Source organism: Entamoeba histolytica, genomic scaffold, assembly GCF_000208925.1.
Source record: "Entamoeba histolytica HM-1:IMSS scf_1104750516765 genomic scaffold, whole genome shotgun sequence".
Lineage (NCBI taxonomy): Eukaryota > Evosea > Mastigamoebida > Endamoebidae > Entamoeba > Entamoeba histolytica.
Genome location: NW_001915027.1, coordinates 15099 through 36157, shown reverse-complemented (window position 1 = coordinate 36157; position 21059 = coordinate 15099). Strand labels below are relative to the sequence as shown.

Genomic DNA, 21059 nt, shown 5'->3' with positions numbered 1-21059 from the left:
TAATAATATAATAACAATATCATTGATTTTATTCTTATTTTATTCTTATTTTATTTATCTTCTTTTATTATTTTTATTCTTCTATTTTATTAAATGAAAATGAATGAGAAATGAATAATGAAAATCAGAAACAACACACATATTAATACAAATTCAAGTAATGAAAAATCAAATAATAATTGAATATGATGAAGTAATTTAATAAGAAATATAATAAATAATAATAGAAAGAATGAAATAAAATAATATGAAAGAATAATAAGAAAATAAAAAGATATAAATGATGATAATAATAATAAATGAAATTATAAATAATAATATAATTATAATGAAATAATCATTCAACATAAAATAATAAATAAATAAATGATAATTCAATGAGAATAGATAAATGATGAAAAATAAAAAGAAAACAATTCAATTTAAATAAAAGAATAATAAACAGAAAATCAATATTCTCATTAATGAAAAACTAAAGAATAAATGAAGAATAAACAATAATAAAATATAAAGAAATGATTATTCTCATTTGAATAAAGAAAAATAGAATTGAATAAATAATGTCACTTATTTATCTTTGTTTTTTTTTTGTTGATTTGAATTGTTGTATTTTAACAACATCATTTTTAACAATTAATTTAATAAAGATAATAGTGATAAACAAAAATAAGAATAATAAAATAAGAATAAGAAATAAAAGAGAAAAGAAATGAAATAATTATTATAAATACACAATGAATAAAAGAAATTAAAAGAATAAAATGATAAAATTACATTAAATAACAAAATAGAAGAAATAAACATTATTTTAATTATTAAAAATGTTTAATATGTTAAAATATCAATATTGTTAATATTTCTCTTTTTGTTTATTGAAGATAAAATAATAAATAATTTAATCATATTTCATTCTTTTATTTTGATTATTTAACAATATTATTATCATTCATTATAATTAATAATGCACGAATAAATAAAAATATAATCATTGTGACTAAATAAAATAAATAATTGTTTAATGGAAATTAAAAATTATAATAATAAATATATTTCAAAAGTCATGTAAAATTATTTATTCATTTTTATTCGATCATAACATTACAAATTTATTTTTTATTTAATAATGTTTGTATTTCAAACAAAAACAACAAAAACAACATGTTATGTTAAATTATCGATAAATTTATTTATTTTTAAATATTTTTTATTTCCTTTATTTCAAAAAATACATTTTTAATGTAAAATTGAATAAAAACAATATTAATAAAATTATCATAAAATAAAATAATTAAAATAATGGTTATGTAACATTCGATAAAATATTTTATTTTTTAAAAAAAATATTTTGTTGTTTTCCACTTAAATAAAATATAATGTAAAAATATTTTAAAAAATGTAAAATTGTAGTTATTTATTTCAAATGAAATGTTTTTTTTAATAATAAATAACTTCAATTCATCAAATTGATAAATAGTTGTTATGTTTAAAATTATTTAAACATCTATCAATTAACAACAATCAATAAATATTAAACAACTTAAATTACTTATTCTTTGAAATATAATTGATGAAAAGTACATTTTGTAAATTCAAAATGGAGAAGAATATTTTCAAAGAAACTAAATGAACATAATGAGAAAGTGATAAATGAGATATATTTGTTATTAATACATCTGTATTACAAGACACGGAAAGAATGTATCTGAATAAATGGTTGATTATATAAAAAGAACAAAACGAATTTTAAATAATTAGTATTGTTTTGAATTTCAACCAATGTTTTCACAAAATAATAAAACAATGAATAAAATGATATTGAATATTTTTCCAATATCAGACATTCAGAGACATGTTTGTATTGTATTGATCAAATGTTATTATTCTATTTATAAAAAGTTCTTAAAGAAAAAATAAAAGTAGATGAATATCAACAAAAATTGTTTGAATTTTTAATGGAATAATTGAAAAATATTCATTTTCTAATGTGTTTTACTGATTCAAAAGATTCATCTTGTTATGATAACAGACAAAGATAAAATGAAAATGTAATGGTGTTGACAATGATAATATTATCAACATCAATTAATGTAGAATAAATGAAAAAGAGATATTGGTTATCATACTATTACTGAAGAAAAAGATTAAAAAAAGAATAAAACATTAAACAAGAAAGGAATAACAAAATAAATAAAAATAAAGAAATTGCAAAGAAATAAAAGAATGAAATACATAGAAGAAAATAATTATAATAAATGAGAAGTTGAAAGAACTGAAACTAAATAAATTATTCTTCCTAAAAATCAACAGGAAGAAGAACAAGAAAGAAATAAATAGAATACTAAATTATCAAAATATTTGTATTTGTAAAAGAAGATATTAAATTTATTGATAAAGAATAACTAGAAAATAACTTGTCAGTACTATTTATCATAAAGAAGAAATAATTAAAAAGATATTAAGTATGTATAATGATAAAACACCATCGAAAGACGATATGATTCCATTTCTACCATATACCTGATGAAATAATTTAAAATCATTAAATAAACTAAATGAATTTTTATTTAAATTTATTTTCAATAATTTAATATAAAATATGATAGTTTATATTTTAAATAAATAATAATTTAAATAAAATGAATAATAAATGAAATAATTAATTAATGTAAGAAATATGAATGTCAAATAACATTTTATTCATTGAAACATTGATTATTTATCATTCTTTTCATTTCATTTTATTTAAATTGAATTATTATCATTAGTATTCATTTCATTACTTTATTAATATTGATTATTTATTAATTTGAAAATACAACAAAGAATCATTCTTTCATATTTATTTTCTTTATTTGTTATTTATTTGTTTATAAATCGAATGTGACACATCTGAAACACCACACACAAATATTAATATAATTCATGTTTTGACACCATCTGTAGTTATTATCTGGTTACGATGGTGTCTTTGAATTAGAAATATATTGGTTAGTGCTGCAAAAATGCATCATTTTATTGTGGTGGAATATTACTTATTGTAATATAAGAATAGGTATTTATTAATAAAAAATTTAAGAAATATATGAAGGTATTAACTAAGAAAAAGATTTGTTAAGGTATGGTTAAGACTAAAAGGAATTAATCATAGTTATATAGTGGGAATGAAATCCTCTCTTCTCTCATTCATAAAATAAAGAAAAAATGAAAATGTTTAAAATTAAAGCAGAAAACAAACAAAGGATTAAAAAGAAAGAATGAGCAGAAAAAGTTTGAAAAACTTTAATAGGAAGAAATAAAAAAAAAGATGTGCTTTTATCATTTCCAAGAAAAACTAAGTGATAAGTTAAACAAAGATACTACTCTTTTTTTAATAAGCGAATGGATGTGATTAGTCTCCCTTAAAATAGGAAGAATAGATGAAAATTCTATTAACACACAATTAACTATTTTTTATTTATTTCATGTTATTTATGTGATATCTTAGATTTTTTATCACTTTCTTTATTTATTTTTCTTTATTAATCTTTTGATGTATTTTATTGAAACTATTTATTTGTTGATTTAAATATAATTGTTTTCAATAAAACACGACTTTTCATTTATTTCATATCCATTTTAAATGAAATTCTTATTTTTCATTACAACAATTAAATAATTTATCAATAAATGAATAAATAACGAAGAAATAATTCAATTATAATATAAATGAGAAATTTTATTTGAAATTAAATTAATGAATACATAATAAATTAAGAATGAATAAAAATAATGTCATTAATCATAATTCATTCAAAACATAAAACACATTAATAACAATCAATCAAAATATAAAAAGAAATTATGTATTAATAAAATACAATTAGTATCAAATACCTTTCTTCTAATTATATTATATTTTCATTATTGTATCATTAAATATTAAATAATATATTTTATATAAAATTAGATTTATTCAAATAATAATAAATGTAAGTTATTAAAAATAAATGATTTAATTGTGAAATATTCAGAGATATTCAATGATAATTTGATAAAACGTGTAAATAGTTACATCACATTTATTTTATTCAATATTTTTATTTATCTATCATTTCGCTCAACAATATTTTGTTCAAAATGAATTAATAACTATCAAATATTCATTTCTATTAATAACACATTATCTAATATCACAATTTTCATATTTCAAAACATTAAAGTTATTCTTAATTGAATATCAGTATTTCATCAATTCTTTTATAACTGAAATTTAACAAATGATTCATCAATTGAAACATCAACAAGACATTGTGAAATTACTGGTTTAACTATAATTTCATTATTTCTTGTAACTATCTTATAATTCTTGATTTTAACAAATTGAACTGCATCAGTTCTACATGTATAATCCATTTCAGTGTATAATTAATCACTTTCTTTAGTAATTTCAATTACTTATATTATAATTATAAATATTTGAACCAATTCCTCAATCACATCAATTATTTCAATTCTTATTATTATACCGAACAATATATTTGTCTGAAATATCATGTATCTTATCATCACCATCTTTTTCATGTATTATTATTCTTTCAAGTATTCAAATTGAACTGAATGAATAAAATAACATTCATTTCCATTTATCTCAAATTGATGTTAATTTTCTTCATTTTCTCATTTCAACAGTTTCTGGTGCTTAGATATTCATTTATTTGATTTCTCTTTTTCTTCACCACTTCATTTTAATCTTAGAAAATTAATATACTCATCATTCATTATGTCATAAAATTGCCAATCTACAGATAATTTGAATACTTTTATTCTGTCACGAAAATTAGCAAAGAAAAAATGCATCTAAATAAATTACAAAAAAGAAAAAAGATGCAAAATAATTTGCATCCATAGAATTTTCATTATATTTTGCTCCTAAAATAAAAATAAAAATAAAAAAGTATGATAAATACAGAATTTGTAAATATTTATGTTTATCTTTTATAATCATTTATATTTTGTATGAAATATTAATGAAATATATGATTTGATGAATCATATTTAATTATTTATATTATTTATATTCTTTTATTATGTTATTTATCTATCTTATTTTTATATATTTATATCTCTTCTTTTTATATTTGTTTCTATGATTATATTATGTATATCATCTGTTTATCTATATATTATTATATTCTTCTTATTATATTATTCTTCTATTTATATTCTTTAGAATTTCTTCTTGTTGTTCTTTTCTATTTAGATGTATTTGTTTATTCATCTTTTATATTCTTATCATTTATATCTATTTTCATTTTATATTTATTCTGATTTGATTTATATTATTTTTATCTTTTATACTTTGAATTTATTATTATATCAATGATTATCATTTCTCTTTTTACTTCTCTATCATTTATTCTTATTATTCTTTTGTTTTATATATTCTATATCATATTTTCATATCATTTTTCATTTATATTTTATCACTTATTATTGTTATATAATAATCACATAACACATATGAATGATTATATAATAAACAACGTGATGAAATTATATACATAAATAATAACCATAAAGAGAGTAAAATATTTTTCAACAATAAAAAATGTTGCTAATTATTTTACATAAATAAATTTTGCGTTTTTATTGCTCTTTTTTATTTGTTGCACTACAATTTGCATCCTTTATTTTTTCATTCTTTTCTTCTTTTGTTATTTTTGTTTCATTACTCTTTATCTTCTTTCTTTTTATTCTTTTGTGTCTTTCTCTTCTTTTTTTTTAAAAAATGGATAACGGACAGTGTATACCACATAAATACAACAATTTCAAGAAAGGCTTGAGAATAACTTCCAATCCATTTAAAAAGCAAAATGTTGTGTTTAATAAACGATTTAAAAGAAGAAAAGGACATAAGAATTATGGTAAGAAAAGGAACAACTTCACTCTTAATATCAGTGGAGTAGATTGTAAAAAAAAGAATAATAAGAATAAATAGAATAATGAAAAAGGAAGAAATAACTTTGTGAAAGACTACCGTAAATGTGAAAAAGGAAAGAGAGATATGCGAGAAGAAATCACAAAGACATTGAAGACTTAATTGTAGAACTTTCTGATAAGACCAAGGACTGGACGAAAGAAGAAAAAGAGATATTAGATGAAGGATGTGACAGAAAAGGTTGTAGTCATGCATCGGAAGCAAGGATGCTAACACAACTATGTAAAGCAACAATGATATACAATATGAGTAAGATGAACAAGCAGAATATCGTCCAAAGAACAAAGAGTAGCAAGAGTGTACAGAACACAGAAGGGAAGCAGAGAGGAAAAAAGGGAGTGAAGTTGAGAAGAATAGTATGAAGAAGGAGCTTGAGGAAACAAGGAGAAAGAAGAAAGAATTAGAACAACAAATTGCAATGCTTCTTAAATAAATTGAAGAAGTGAAAAAAGAGACAGGAAGTGCCTATATCTTAAGAGGAAGTAGCAACTATAAAGCAGAGAATATAGCAGGAATTAGAAAAGGAAATGCAAAGGAAAACAGAAGAAAAGAACAGAAGAATCAGTATGGAATGGGAAAGAACAAGAGAAAGGAATAATATCAAAAACTCTTGAAAGAAAAACAGAAGAATGAGAATCAAGAATGAAGAAATCGGGAGATTATGGTGTCAAATAAATGAGCAACATGAAAAGCTGAATAGGTACAAATGAAAGAACAAGAAAGAGATGGAAACAAAGGAGAAGGAAGTTGAACAGTGGAAGAGGAAAGCCCAACAAATGAGAATAGAGCAAGAGCAAAGAAAGAAGGAAATAGCCGAGCAAGTACAGAATCTGATTAAGCAACCTGGAGATATCCAGAGAGAGTTGCAACAAACAGTGGAAGACTTGAGCGATCAACTCTTTGAAAAACGAAGAATGGCGAACAAAAGAAGATTGGAGACATTGACAAGGAGAGTCAAAGAGATGAAGGAATTGGTAGAGAAAATGAAGAATAGGCAATATCTAAGAATGAAAACAGGAATAACTCAAAGAAGGAAAACACAACCACTAATAACAGAAACTGAAGACCAGAAAATCCAATCAATGGAAGTCGTTGAAAGGTCAGTAAAAGAAGGAAATTTTACATATGTGAGCAATGGGATGAAGTACAAAATGATACTGAATGAAACAACAAAGAGGAGAATGATGTCAGGAAGTCAGAAAAGAAGTGTGGAATCGAACAAAGTGAGAATAGTAAGGATAGAAGCTGGAATCCACTCTCAAAGAGTGACAACACAAGATGGATCACAATTGTTGCTGATGAAAGAAAGTCCATTAGAACAAAAAAGACAGGCAGTCTCTCACAACCTGTTGCTTGACTAGCTATAACGGCATCATCACCACCAAAGGAGAAATAAGAGAAAGAAAGAGAATACTATGGTATTGTATAGGAATTAATCAAATGAATATCAAATTAAAAAGAAAATTAAGATGGAATGAAATTGCAGAGATACTGAGTGAAGTAGGAATTGAAATAGAGAAAGAAAAATATGTCGGGAATATAAAGGAAAGCAGATGAATAACGCATGAAATAAGAGAATACAACAACCGAGAAGTGAATAGAATGACCACAAATGTTGAGGAAATAGAGAATGTGAAAACCAGAGAAATAATCAAAAGAAACGTGAAAAAAGAATTAGATCAGAAATACTTGGATGAACTGATTGAAGAAACAAAAAGAATGGAAATAAGTGAATGCAATTATCTTAGATACTACTTTAACACAAGAGCATGTGATGAAATAATCACCTACCTGAATGAGAAATGGAAGTGGAATGGAAATGGCATCAAAGAAATACAAAGTGATATCTATAAAATATCACATATCATCAAGAAGTACCTAGAGAATGAATTTATTGGATACAAGAATGACTATGATGTAATCCTACAAAGAAGAATAAACCAATTGAATGACTTGCTCATTAGATGTAATTACAAGAAATCGAGGAGAATGCTGAGAATAAGAACATTGAATGAAAAAAGAATCAGATGGAGTGTGAATGAAGAAATCAACTAATTAAAGTATCTGAAGGAAATGAGGAAGAAGAAGAAGGTCGATCTTTCAAGAAGTGAAAGAAGAAGAATATATCACAACAAGATACAAAGTGTAAATGGAAATAACTTAGATAAAAACCCAGAAGAGATGATTGAAATGTCAGAAAAACCAAGTGACGAAGAAACACTCTTGTTTTGGGAGAAAATATATGATAGACACAGGAAGATGGATGAAAAGAATGCGAAGATCAAGGAATAATGGAAGAGACTGGAACAAGAAATTGGAAAAGTGGAAAATCACAAGGGAAGAAGTAGAAGCAGTTATGACAAGATTACCAAGCTGGAAAGCACGTGGAATAGATGGTATCCAAGAATACTACTGGAAGAGATTGGTGGGTGTGAGAGATAAGACAGTGATATATTCAATGAATGGATAGAATTACCAGAACTTATTCCAAGAGAAATGGTTACAGGAAGAACCATACTGATATACAAAGGAAATGATAAGAAGAAAACAGAAAACTACCGACCAATCACATGTCTGAATGTAATTATGAAAGTGTTCACATCAATCATCAAATATAAAATGGAACTACAACTCATGGGAAATGAAAAGAAATATCAAGTAAACCCATGTCAGTATGTAACAAAGAGAGGAAGCATTGCAGCAAAAGAAGGGAGCATACTAAGTCTGATTGAAAGAAATGAAAGAGAAGCAAACAGAACAAGATACTTGGAATCATTCTACAATATCAGGAAAGCATATGCTACAGTTAACCATAACTGGTTAGAAATAATATTAAGATACTTCAAGGTAGCATTTAGAATCACAGAATTATTAAAAAGTATGTGTAGCAGATGGAGAATAAGAATTGGATACGGATAGAAAGAGGAAATAGGAGAAGTACAAATGAAATGAAGAATACTCCAAGGAGACTCTTTGTCACCATTATTATTCATCCTACAAATGAATATCATATCAAATGTAATTGATGATATCAATGAAGAAGAAATAAAAGTTACCTATGTATTATATATGGATGATTTAAAAGTAACAAGCGAAACAAAAAAAAAAGAATGAAAGAAGCACACAAGAAAGTATTAGAAATAATCCAAGCAATAGGAATAGAAGTGAACGTTAGCAAGTGTGAGAACTGAAGAAAAAAACATCGGAATACCTACAAATATGAAAGAAATACCAATAGTAGATGAAGAACATCCATGCAAATACTTAGGAGTATTTCAATCTACGTGAAATGATGATGAAGGATGTATAAAGAAGATAAAGAATAATATTAAAGCATAAATCAAAGTAATCAACACAAGCAATGACAGTAGTAGGAATTTCATCAATAGAATCAACACAGGAGTGATACCCAAATTCACATCAGTGCATCAGTAGTGAAATAGCTAGTGATGCAACTGATAGAGGTGGATAAAATAATCAGAAAAGGCATTAAAGAAGGAGGAATGTATGGGAAAGGAATGTGTGCAAGCAGACTATATATAGAAAAGAAGAAACTAGGAGATGGACTGAGAAGTATCCGAGATGAATGTCCACTTGAACTGATAAGAACAATAATATACTTTACGTGGAAAAGAGGAGATAGAATAGGCAATATGATCCGAATGAATGAAGGGAAGAATGGGATGTGGAATAGATTCTACAAAGCATGTGGAAAAAGACTGAACAGAGAAGAATTGAAGAAGCTATTATATAAAAAAGAGAATGGAAAACGAGATAAAGGACAGATAGTCAAATATCTGAAAGAAGGATTCCAAACACAATACTTGAATGAATGAAGGAAGAAGAAAGTGAACAGTGAAGTATTAAACGCATTTGAAAACAAAATGACAGAGCAGAGCAAGTTAAGGAAAGTATGGGAACAAATCAATATAAACAGGAAAGCATATATCCAAATGAAGAGAATGCAAGAAAAATCAACAAATATTTGAGTAAGAAAAGCTGCCATCCCACATGAACCGAAATATGCAATGTGTTTAATTTGTAACAAAACAGCAACAATTGACCATATCTCGTTGAACTGCATTGTTACAAAGAAAGAACGTATGTACAAACACGATAGAGTGGGAAAGAACATCTGAAGAGTCTTGAAAATCAAATATAAAATATATGGCGATGAGGCAGCACAAAGAAGCCGTAAGAAGAAAACAAGAAGAAGCTAGTCATAAGAAAAGATGAATTTAGGAAAACCCAAAGAAAAATACAAAAAGAAAATATTCTCATGGTATGGAACCAAGAGATTGTAAGCAAGCAAGAAAGCAAATTTCACAAAAGACTTGACATTTATGTTCGATAATTAAAGAAGAAAGAATCAATCATAATAGATATGAAAACAGTGAGAGAGAAGAGAATAAGTTCTGCATTCACAGTGAAAGTGAACATGTATTCTAAGCTGTAGGAATACATCAGAAAAGTTGAAAGAATGAACATAGTAATAACCATTCCAATTGTAATAACCGTGAGCTGATTGATTAACAAAGAATCGGTGAGAATGATGGAGGCAGAATGAATCAAAATTCCATGGGTGATTATTGCAAAAGAGATAGTAATTAAGAATATGAAAGATATTATGAAATACTGTGGAGACTATGCTGGTGAATATAGTGATGTAGAAGAACCAGATGAAGAAGACTCGAAATAGAGTGAAGGATGGGAAGAAATTCTCACCTGAACAATGGATTATTACTTTTAATAACCTTAGTTTAATTTATTAAATTTTAACTATTTTCATTATATTTGTATTAATTTCTCTATTTAATTTTATTTCATTCATTGTTGTTTTCATCAAATTCCTTTATTTTATATCATGTATAATGTATATTCATATTTTATCCTTTTCCAATGCAGGAAATACATCAAACAATATTGAAATGGCTATTTTGTAAAACCTTTGAGTCTTATAAATAAAACCAAACATGACATAGAAATCCAACGTCATACAATAAAAAAGAAATGTCAATAGCAATAAATAGCATAACAATAACAATAATAATGTGAAACGAAATACCAAGAAAAATGGATTAGAAAACGAAAGACACAAAGAAAAATAAATAAGAAATAATGTAAATACAATAGAAAAGAAATCAATTATGATTAACCTTATTTTTAGGTTTTTTCATCATGTTGAGAAGTGAGCGAATCAGTTTCTTCAACACGCTTTATTTCTATTGAAATAAAGTTTTTGCAAGCATGCTCGACTTAAATGGTTCCTCAATTAAGTTGCTGCCTGATTTTTATTTTGATTTTAATGAGTAATATAATATTTCTCATTCTTTATATTGTTGTTTTAAGGAGAGTATATCCATAACATACTGTTATAGCTCATCTCCTTTTACCTTCGACACCCCTTAAAGAAACCCTATTCCTTGATAATATCCTTATGTTTAATTTTTGTGCAACAATATCAATTATATATGCGTCTTCTTTAATAAATGATAATTCTTAATAAATAATACCTCCCTTAGTAAATAATAATTCTTAGTTAATAATAATGAATAACAATACACGTTAATGAATAACAATACACCTCAATGAAGAACAATACACGTTAATGAATAATAATCTTTTATAATAATCACTTCTAATAAATATTAATAATTATAAACAGTTAGTGTTGAATAGATATTATCTCACCAAAGGCACATCATGACCAGACGATAACTGGGAGATTCGAAGCGTGTGAATATTTTAGGGTTTCATGTGGTGTCTCTGACGTGCCATCTTCGAATCCAGAAATAATGTAAATACAATAATAATAAAGATTATACAAATAACAAATACAAATGAATAACAATAAATGAGATACAAGAAAGAATAAAAAGAATAACAAGTGAATGAAATAAAGGAGAATACGAAGAAATACTCAAAAAATATGAAGGTAAGAAATTAAAAGAAAAAAAGATGGTATGATATTCTCCAAGAAGTATATTCAATCAAAAAGAAAAAGATAATTGAAAAAACTAAAGAAGAAATTAAAGAAAAAACAAAAGACAATGAAGAAAAAGACATTAAAACAAATGAAGCAGAAATTAAAAACAAAACCAAATAAAGAAATGAAAGAAAGATGTAAAATTGCAAGAATAATAAATAACAAACAAATTATAATGAAAATACAAGAAGAAATACAACAAAACAAAGAAATAGAATTTTAATTGAAGTGTTGTATTGTTTTGCAATTAATTGGTTGAATAAGAAATTATATAAGAAATTAAGATGGGAACAAATAGAAAATATAATAAAAGTAATAAATATCAATGTCAATAATGAAAAAGAATATATTAAATATATTAAAATATCACATAAAATAAAAGAATGTACTAAACAATACATTAAAGTGAAAGTAAATGATATAATAGAAGGAAGAGTAGAGTGTAATTCAATAATAAAAAACATCATATTAAAGAATAACTCTACTGAAATTGATGAAGAATACCTTAACACTCTCATCAATAAAATAAAAGAAATGAAAGTAGAAAAATGTTCAAACATTAATTACTACTGGAAAAGAAAAGAAGCTGACCGATTAATAATGGAAATTAATAATAGATGATATTGTCATGAAGCAGAATGCAGGATCTGCAAGATGACATGAATAAGATTTCAATGGTTATGCACCTCTATCTCCAAAATAAAATAATAAGAGACAAATTTGATATGAAATAAAAGAAATCCTAAAGAAAATTAATAGAATAGAAGATTTGGTCAATAAAATGGTACAGAATAAAGTGCATCATGAAATTAAAAGAAAATGATGAAGAAGGAATAAAAGTTAAAGCACTAGAAAGAATAAAGTACCTAAAATATATGATGACTATGATCAAATAAAGAATTAAATTTAATAAGGATGAAATAGTCAGAATCAATACAAATAAAATCATGTTTGATTCTAACAAGAAAATTAGAATAAGGAAGAAACAAAAAATGAAATATACCAAAATAACGATATTACTTTAGAATATTTGAAATCGTTATATGAAACACAGGTGATATTAAATAAAGAAAATTGGAAAATAAAACAAATCACCTCATGGAATAAAAGATATAGAAATTATGATAGTGTCATAATAACAATAAATGAATTAAATTTAAGTATAATGAAAATAAGTAACTGGAAAACACCAGGAATAGACACTATATATGGGTATTATTGGAAAAGGATGTCATCATCAAGAGAAGCCATTCTCAATATCTTCAATGAATGGTTAAACTTCCCTGAAAACATCCCATTAGACATGATAAGTGGAAGAACTTTATTAATCCACAAAGTGATATGAATGAAGTCACTAATTATTGTCCTATCATGTGTACAAATGTAATTATGAAAGTATTTACTTCCATATTAAAAGAAAAGATTCACAGAAGACTTAACATGAATTGTGAATCATTTAAAATTAGTAATAATCAATTGGGATGTAAATTGCAATCTTTAGCTGCTAAAGAATGAACAATTAATAGTTATATGTTAAAGCAGCAAAAAGAAGAGAAATACCCAAAATATGTGGAGTCATATTATGACATTAAGAAAACATATGACACAGTAAACACGAATGGGTAATTGAAACATTAAAATCTTTTAATTATGAGTGTGTCATCATTGACATTATTGAAAGTATGATGACTAGATTGAAGATATTCATCAGTTATAAATTTAATGAATATCCATGATGTATTAAATTAAATAGATGAATTTTACAAGTGATTCCTTATCCCCTTTACTCTTCATCATACAGATGAATGTAATTTCTCAATTCATCGAAGAGAAATTCCAAAAGCAAATCACACATTATATATGGATTAAATGAGAATAATGACAGAAAGTAGTGAAGAAATGGGAATAATCAATAAAGATGTTATTGATAAATACATCAAAAAATGGAAATGTCATCAAATAAGTAGATATTTTAGAAGATGGTTTGAGTCAAAATGAGTAGATAAAACTACTACAGTGAAAGCATGGAAGTCATTCAATATTAAGAAAAATGCATTTCTACAATTAACTAAAATGCAAGATGGAGCAATATTTTGTGAGTATAGAAAAGCAAAAATAATGAAAAATGAAAGATTGAAATACTCAACACTTTGTAAAGACAAGATAGCTACAGTAGAACACATCCTACTATCTTGTATTTATCATAATAAATCACAAATGGAAAAACATGACAATATAGGCATAATAATATGGGAGGGATTAATAAGAAAATACACTGGAAATAAACAATATAAAAAACCTCCATATGAAACAGTGTTCCAATATAAAGACATCACAATGATATGGAACAAACAAATAATGTCTAAAAGTGATGGACAATACCACAAAAGACCAGACATATATGTATTAGATAAAAAGAACAAAACTGGTCTATTATTTGATATGACGATTGTTGAATATCACAATATTAATGGAGTGTAAATGAAGAAAAGAAATAAGTATAATGAATTAAAGAATAGGCTAATGAAAATAGAAAAGTTAAAAGATGTCAAAATAATACCAGTAGTAATCTCAATCAATAGAATAGTGAATAACTCAAGTATTAAATTAATTAAAGAATTAAAAATTGACATTGACATCGAGAAAGAAATTAAAAACTTTGTCATAAAAAACATGATTAACGTCATGGAATACTGCTTTTATCACAGCTAAATATACTCTTTAAAGATGTTTGAAAAATACATATAGAATTAGTTAGTCTCCCCCGAGTCAGGAAGAATAGAGTCTAGTTCAATTAGTATTTCATAAATTGCTTTTGATTTTATATTTTTTGTGGTGTTTCTTGTAATGCTTCTTTTTTAAAGTTTATTTCACTAACAAATGAAAGAAATAAAACCAAAAAAGTTCATTGAGATAAAAAATAAATTCAAGCAATATCAATTTTTCTTACACAATATCATTTTTTTAATAATAAGAATCTATTTTATATTTGTCAAAAGAAATTAACCAGTTGATTTAAAGCATTATAAAAAAGATAAAATCAACACGAATAAATACATCTTAAAGAAGAAACACTTAGATGAAGCAAAGTGAACGTGCAAAACAGTGTTAGGAGAAAGGAAAAAAAGAGAAATAAACAAATTAAAACCATAAAAAGAATAACAAAAGTAAATTAGAACAGAAAAAAAGAAATTATAAAAAATATCTGTTTAGAGTAAGAAAGAGAGTAATAAATAAAGAAGGATATAAATAACAAAGAACAAGAAGTATAAAAAGAGATTGTCAATAATAAATGTAACAAACTAACAAAACATGTATATTGACACTAAACTCAATTCATAGAATAAGATTTATAAAGAATAGAATAAGTATAGGAAAAGAATAAAATTTCAATAAGTTTTAAACAACAATAAAATAAATAAGAAGGGTATGTTTTATGTTTATAAAAACAAGTAACAAAATAATGTTAGACATTAAATTTGCACAGTCAAAAAGGAAGAATTAATTAGCCATTGAACAATATGAAATAAAAAGGGTTTAGTTAACTTGATATATTAAATTAAACCAAAACCATAATAATATACTAATTTATAAATAATTAACAGAAGAATATTTTAAACAAATGAAATACTAATAAATAAAATACAATTAATTAAATAAATATATATTATAGTATTATATAAAAAATATTAATTCTAAATTAATAAATACAATAACCAAATAAATTTAAATTATTTAATATTTTATTATCTGAAAGAGTTTGTTCTATTAAAAATATTCAAAAGAAATAAATACAAAGTTAATTTATAAAAACAATTAGTAAATAATATCACTTCCTTATTTTAAAAAGACTTTTTAAAATAAAAAAAATAAAACAATAAAAATAAAAGAACGAACTACTAGTCTTATTGCTTCTCTTCATTAATTTTGAATCTTCTTCAAATTTTCAACGATTTCTTTAATGATGACAGTCAATTCTGGAGATTTAGTATCAATCTTCTTCTTAAGATCAGCATATTCAATAGACTCAAGAAGAACACCAGTAATTCTACCAGTAAGGTCTTCATCATAAAGTCCAAGACTTAAGATATAATCATAAAGTTGATCACCAAGTTCATTCTTCATATCCTCATTAATAATTGGTGCTTTTTCAACTTTAGGTTGTTTTTCAGCAATTGGTTTTGGTTTTCTTGATTCTTCTCTTGTAGACTTCTTACGATGATCTTTTTCTTTGTTTTGATTTTGTGGATGTTGTGGAACAATAACATTTGGATTGAACATTTGAAAGAAGTTAAAGAAGTTAATTGGATATGCAGTTTGTGCATACATATTTTGAGAAATGAACTTCTCTTGTTTGGTCATGAATTTATTAATAGTCCATCCTAATTCACTAGCTTTAGCTAAAGCATTTTGAGCACCTTGAGCATCTTTGAAACAACAATAAGCAACTTCAGTTGGTTGTTTATTATAATACTTAACTTGTAAACTGTAAATTTCACCACAAGAACCGAGCTTCTCCCTAATCTCAGCATCACTAGTGGTATGATTCTTTCCAGTATTGATATACAAATTAAAATCTTTATATCTTCCAGCAACATTATTCTTGATTTCAAATAAAGCATTTCTCCATTCTTTTTTTCTTTCTTCTTTAGACTTATAATAATCAATAAGAATTTCTCCTGATCCAAGAACTCCTGTTTTTGGAGAACTAATAGCTTTTTGAGCGTCTTCAACATTTTCATAATTAACAAATCCTTTATTCTTTTGGTGAGCTTGATCAAGAACAATTTTATATGCTAATTTACCACTAGCGTCTTTTCTAATTGGACCAAATGTTTCAAAATATTTAAGGAATTGTTCTTCAGTAACAGTAGCATCAATATTTCCAATATAAATATTTGTTTTAAGGCTCTTATTTTGTTTTTCAAATTTAACAATATCAAATGATGCTTCTCCAATTTCTTTACTAATTTCTTCTTTAGCAGCAATAACCTTTTTACATTCATCAACAGTACAATATTTAACATATCCAAATCCATTTGATTCATTCTTTTCATTAGTACTTAATTTAACTGATAAAGTATTTCCATACTTATCAAATACTTCTTGCATTTTTTGTTGTCCAATTTCTTTCTTAATTCCTTTAACATATAAATTAGTTTCTGATTGTGTTCTAAGCTTATAATCTCTAAGTGACCAGAACATATTAACTTTTCTTCCTTCAATTATAGTTCCATTTAATTTACTAATAGCTTGTGCAGCAGAATCATGTGTGTTCATATTGATATAAGCAATAGAAGTATCATGTGAATTATCTTTATTAATATGGACATTTAAAACCTGGTTTGGGAATTCTTTTAAAACTGTTCCATATAAGACTGACTCTGTAACATTAAGTGATAATCCACTAACAAAAATAGTTTTGTTTTCAGCAAAGTCTGAAAAATTACTTTGAGCAGTGGTCATACCAGGTTGGGGAGAATGTTTTTTTTAGGTCATTTTAGGGTTTAAGTGGAGGGTTATCTTTTCTTTTTTTTCTCTCTTTTTTTTACTTTTTCTTTTTTTTCTTTTTATAGTTCTCTTTTTTTCAAGTTCTATTTTCTGTTATTCTTTAAATAAGGCATTTTGTTAATTTTGGTAAAATAAATGAATCGAAATATATTTAAAATGATAAAAAATATAATAATAAAATAATTAATTCAAAGTAAAATGTAAGGGTTTGTTATATAATAAAAATAGAATTATTCTTAAATTCAATTATTTGTAAATAACAGGAAAATAAAAAGAAAATAAATAACATAATTAATTCTCATTGAAAAAGATTGAATTGTGTCAACAAAAATTCTTTCAATTTACATTAAAAACGAATAATTTTACAATATTTAATAAAGAATATTAATAAAAATATATTTATTAGAATAAACATTCATTTTGATTTATTTTATAATATTTATTAATTAAATACAATGATTTTGACTTTAGAGGAAAATATAGAGATATAGAAGTACATCATGAATAAAACTTGAAAAAGAGTCAAAGACAATAAATAATCTCACTTCAGCAACATAAAGTAGAAAAATCAATATCTACTGAAACATAATTCAGTAATTTTTCGTTTAATTCAATACAATAATTTTATATTTACTTATTTGAGACAAATTAACTAATAATTGTTAAATATAAACTATTCAATTAAAATATTATTTGTTATACTTAAAAGATATTTAAAAATTTATTTGATAAAAACTTATTTAATAATATTTATATATTCTTAACTTAATTTAAATTTTGTCTGTCAATAAATTCTCATTTAAAAAAACCCTGCTTATGAAATAATATTAATTTAATGAATTAATAAATTCTTTATTGTAAAAATAAACAAATAATTTCTTTTACATTTTTCTTTTGAGTAATGAAAAATAGTATAAAGTAATTTCTATGTTTTGTATATAATAATGATTACTTTCTTGTTTAGTAGTATTTTTTTCATATTTATTTATTAATTATTTGATGATTTAATGTACTGAAATATCTAATCAATTTATCTTTCATAAATATTAGTCAAAACAATATTCTTTTTCTTTATTTTTTTTAAGTTAAAAATGTTTTTTATTACTTCTATTTGTTTTTCAATTACCAATTATAGATCGAAGGTGGCACGTCTGAAACACCACACACAAACCCTAGTACAAATTCATACTTCGACTCTCCCAGTTATTATCTGGTTATGACGGTGCCTTTGAATTAGGAATGTATTAGGGAATGCTGCAAAGGGTGCAGCAAGAGAATACAGTAGAATATTACATGGATGTAATATAAGAATCTACTGAAGTGTGGGTATGACTAAAAGAAGATTAGTCAAAGCAAGACTAAAAAGAAGATTAGTCAAAGCAAGACTAAAAAGAAGATTAGTCAAAGTAATATAGTAGGAATGAAATAGTCTCTTCTCCCATTCATAAAATAAGAAAAATGAAATTCCTTAAAATTAAGGCAGAAAACAAACAAAGGCTTAAAAAGAAGAAATAAGCAGAAGAAGTTTGAAAAACCTTAATAGGAAGAAATAAAGCAAAGAAGTGCTTTCCTCATTTTGCAAGAAAAACATAAAGAATAGGTTCAACAAAGAGATTACTCTTTTTTAATAAGCTCAGGGATGGGATTAGTCTCCCCTGAGCTAGGAAGAATAGATGAAAATTCTATTAATACTTAATTAATTACTTTTTCTTTTCTTTTTCAATTACCAATTATTATAATTAATCTTTATTGAATAACTTGTTTATTATCATTTTTATATTACTTATTCAATTTATTATTTAGTCATTTTAATTTAAATAATTCATTAAACTTCAATACATAAATAATACAACAAATTTAAAACCAAAAGATGCATCAATATATTAATAAAACGTAATTGAAAAATATAAATATTGAAAAACTAAAATAAATTAATTTTATAAATCTATTTAAAAGTCAGTTATATTAATTAATGGGGTATTTGGAATTATTTCATTTTCAATAATATTACAATCATTACTAATCATTTTCTTTAATTCATCAATTCCATTTACTTTTTTCATTCCTCTTAAAAATTTCATTATTTTTACTTCAATTTCTTCTCCATAAAATTCGTCTTTAAATTGTTCAAAAATATGAACTTCTACAACAATATTTTTTAAACAAAATGTTGGATTTTTTCCAACTGAAATTGCTGCATGATAAACTTTTCCCATTAATTTAACTTGTCCATAATAAACTCCTTGTTCTAATTCAATTGTTGGATTAATATTTGCTGTAGGGTATCCTATAGTTCTTCCTCTTTGAAATCCTTTGACAACATTCCCTTTAATTGTTGTTTGCATTATAGTGTATTTTAAAAATATTTTTAGTTCATTTGTTTTTCTTTTATTTAAAGAAACAATTTTTTTTATTTTAAACTAACAACAAACAGTACAAAAATATTAAAAGTTAGAGTGGAAGTAAAGTCTATACCTCATAATTGTACTAATTTTATTCCCTCTAATAACTATTCTCTAATCTTCTTGTTCATTATTTAAAAAAAAAGGTTCTTCTTTAAAGTATTAAACAATTAAAATAAATATTATTATTTGTAATTAATATCTTTTAAATTCTTTAATATCATTGTTGTTGATTCTTTTTTTTTTCCTTTTTTTGAACTTAAACCTTTATCACTAATTTAAAATGATTCAATAATGTATTTAAATAAAGATTGAATAATAACGTTATAATTCGATTAAACTCCTTAAAACAAAAATGGTATTACCTTAAATTTTTATTAAATGGGTACAATAAACACTATAATTATACATTATAGAGATATTATGTTTTTTGTTACTTTTATGTTAAAATAAAATAACTAATTTTTAAGATAATTATCAAATAAGTATTGAATAATGAATTTATTTTTATTTACTCACTTGAATAGTATAAAAAGAATAATTTAAATATATTCTAATAGTAAAATATTCATTTATTTATTCATTGATTTTATATTTGATATTAGTTATCAAAAATAATGGAATAAAAATAAAAGAAGTACCAGTTATAGTACAACACGTTATTATTTAAAAAACATTAAAGTAGTGATTGTGATAATAAGAAGAAATTATTTTTAAGAGTAAAAAAAAGTAAAATATAAAAATGAAATTGTTCAAATCAAAAAAGAAAAAAAGAAAAAATAAAATAAAATAAAATAAAAGAATTAAAAAAAAAGGAATTTAACAATACAATGAGTATAAGAACTCGATCATTGTTTGATGGAGGAAAAACTTCACCAATTTCAGCGTTATTAGAAATTAATTCAACGAAGATATTATTAGATTGTGGAGTAGATTGTAATTTTACACGTGAAATAATTGAGAAATATGATTCAATCTCAGACATTGATATTGTTTTAATTAGTCATTCAGACTTAAGACATATGGGAGCATTACCTTATATTGCAAATAAAAATCCAAATTGTAGTATTTATACTACAGATCCTGTTGGTAAAATGGGATATCTTTGTATGAAAGAAGCAATAAAAACACAACAATTAATTGGATATCCATGTTATCGATTAAAAGATGTAGAACAAACATA

At 24.1% G+C, this 21059-nt stretch overlaps 2 protein-coding genes across 2 annotated transcripts, besides 8 other annotated features; both read right to left on the bottom strand.

Annotated features, from left to right (window-relative positions):
- The first annotated feature begins 2874 nt into the window (after positions 1-2874).
- Positions 2875-3454: a repeat region.
- Positions 3455-7360: 3906 nt separating this feature from the next.
- Positions 7361-10743: a repeat region.
- Positions 10744-10865: 122 nt separating this feature from the next.
- Positions 10866-11117: a repeat region.
- Positions 11109-11764: a repeat region.
- Positions 11759-12174: a repeat region.
- Positions 12139-13882: a repeat region.
- Positions 13858-14780: a repeat region.
- A 1068-nt stretch (positions 14781-15848) lies between these two features.
- EHI_033250 (polyadenylate-binding protein, putative) lies at positions 15849-17429 on the bottom strand (the record flags this gene model as incomplete). Its single annotated transcript, XM_645808.2, has 1 exon — positions 15849-17429. One exon carries the CDS (start codon positions 17427-17429, stop codon positions 15885-15887), a length of 1545 nt encoding a protein of 514 aa, XP_650900.1. The 3' UTR covers positions 15849-15884.
- A 1181-nt stretch (positions 17430-18610) lies between these two features.
- Positions 18611-19183: a repeat region.
- Positions 19184-19423: 240 nt separating this feature from the next.
- EHI_033240 (Riboflavin kinase / FAD synthetase, putative) lies at positions 19424-19819 on the bottom strand (the record flags this gene model as incomplete). The annotated part of the gene is made up of 1 exon (XM_645809.1): positions 19424-19819. One exon carries the CDS (start codon positions 19817-19819, stop codon positions 19424-19426), a length of 396 nt encoding a protein of 131 aa, XP_650901.1.
- Between the last annotated feature and the right edge of the window lie 1240 nt (positions 19820-21059).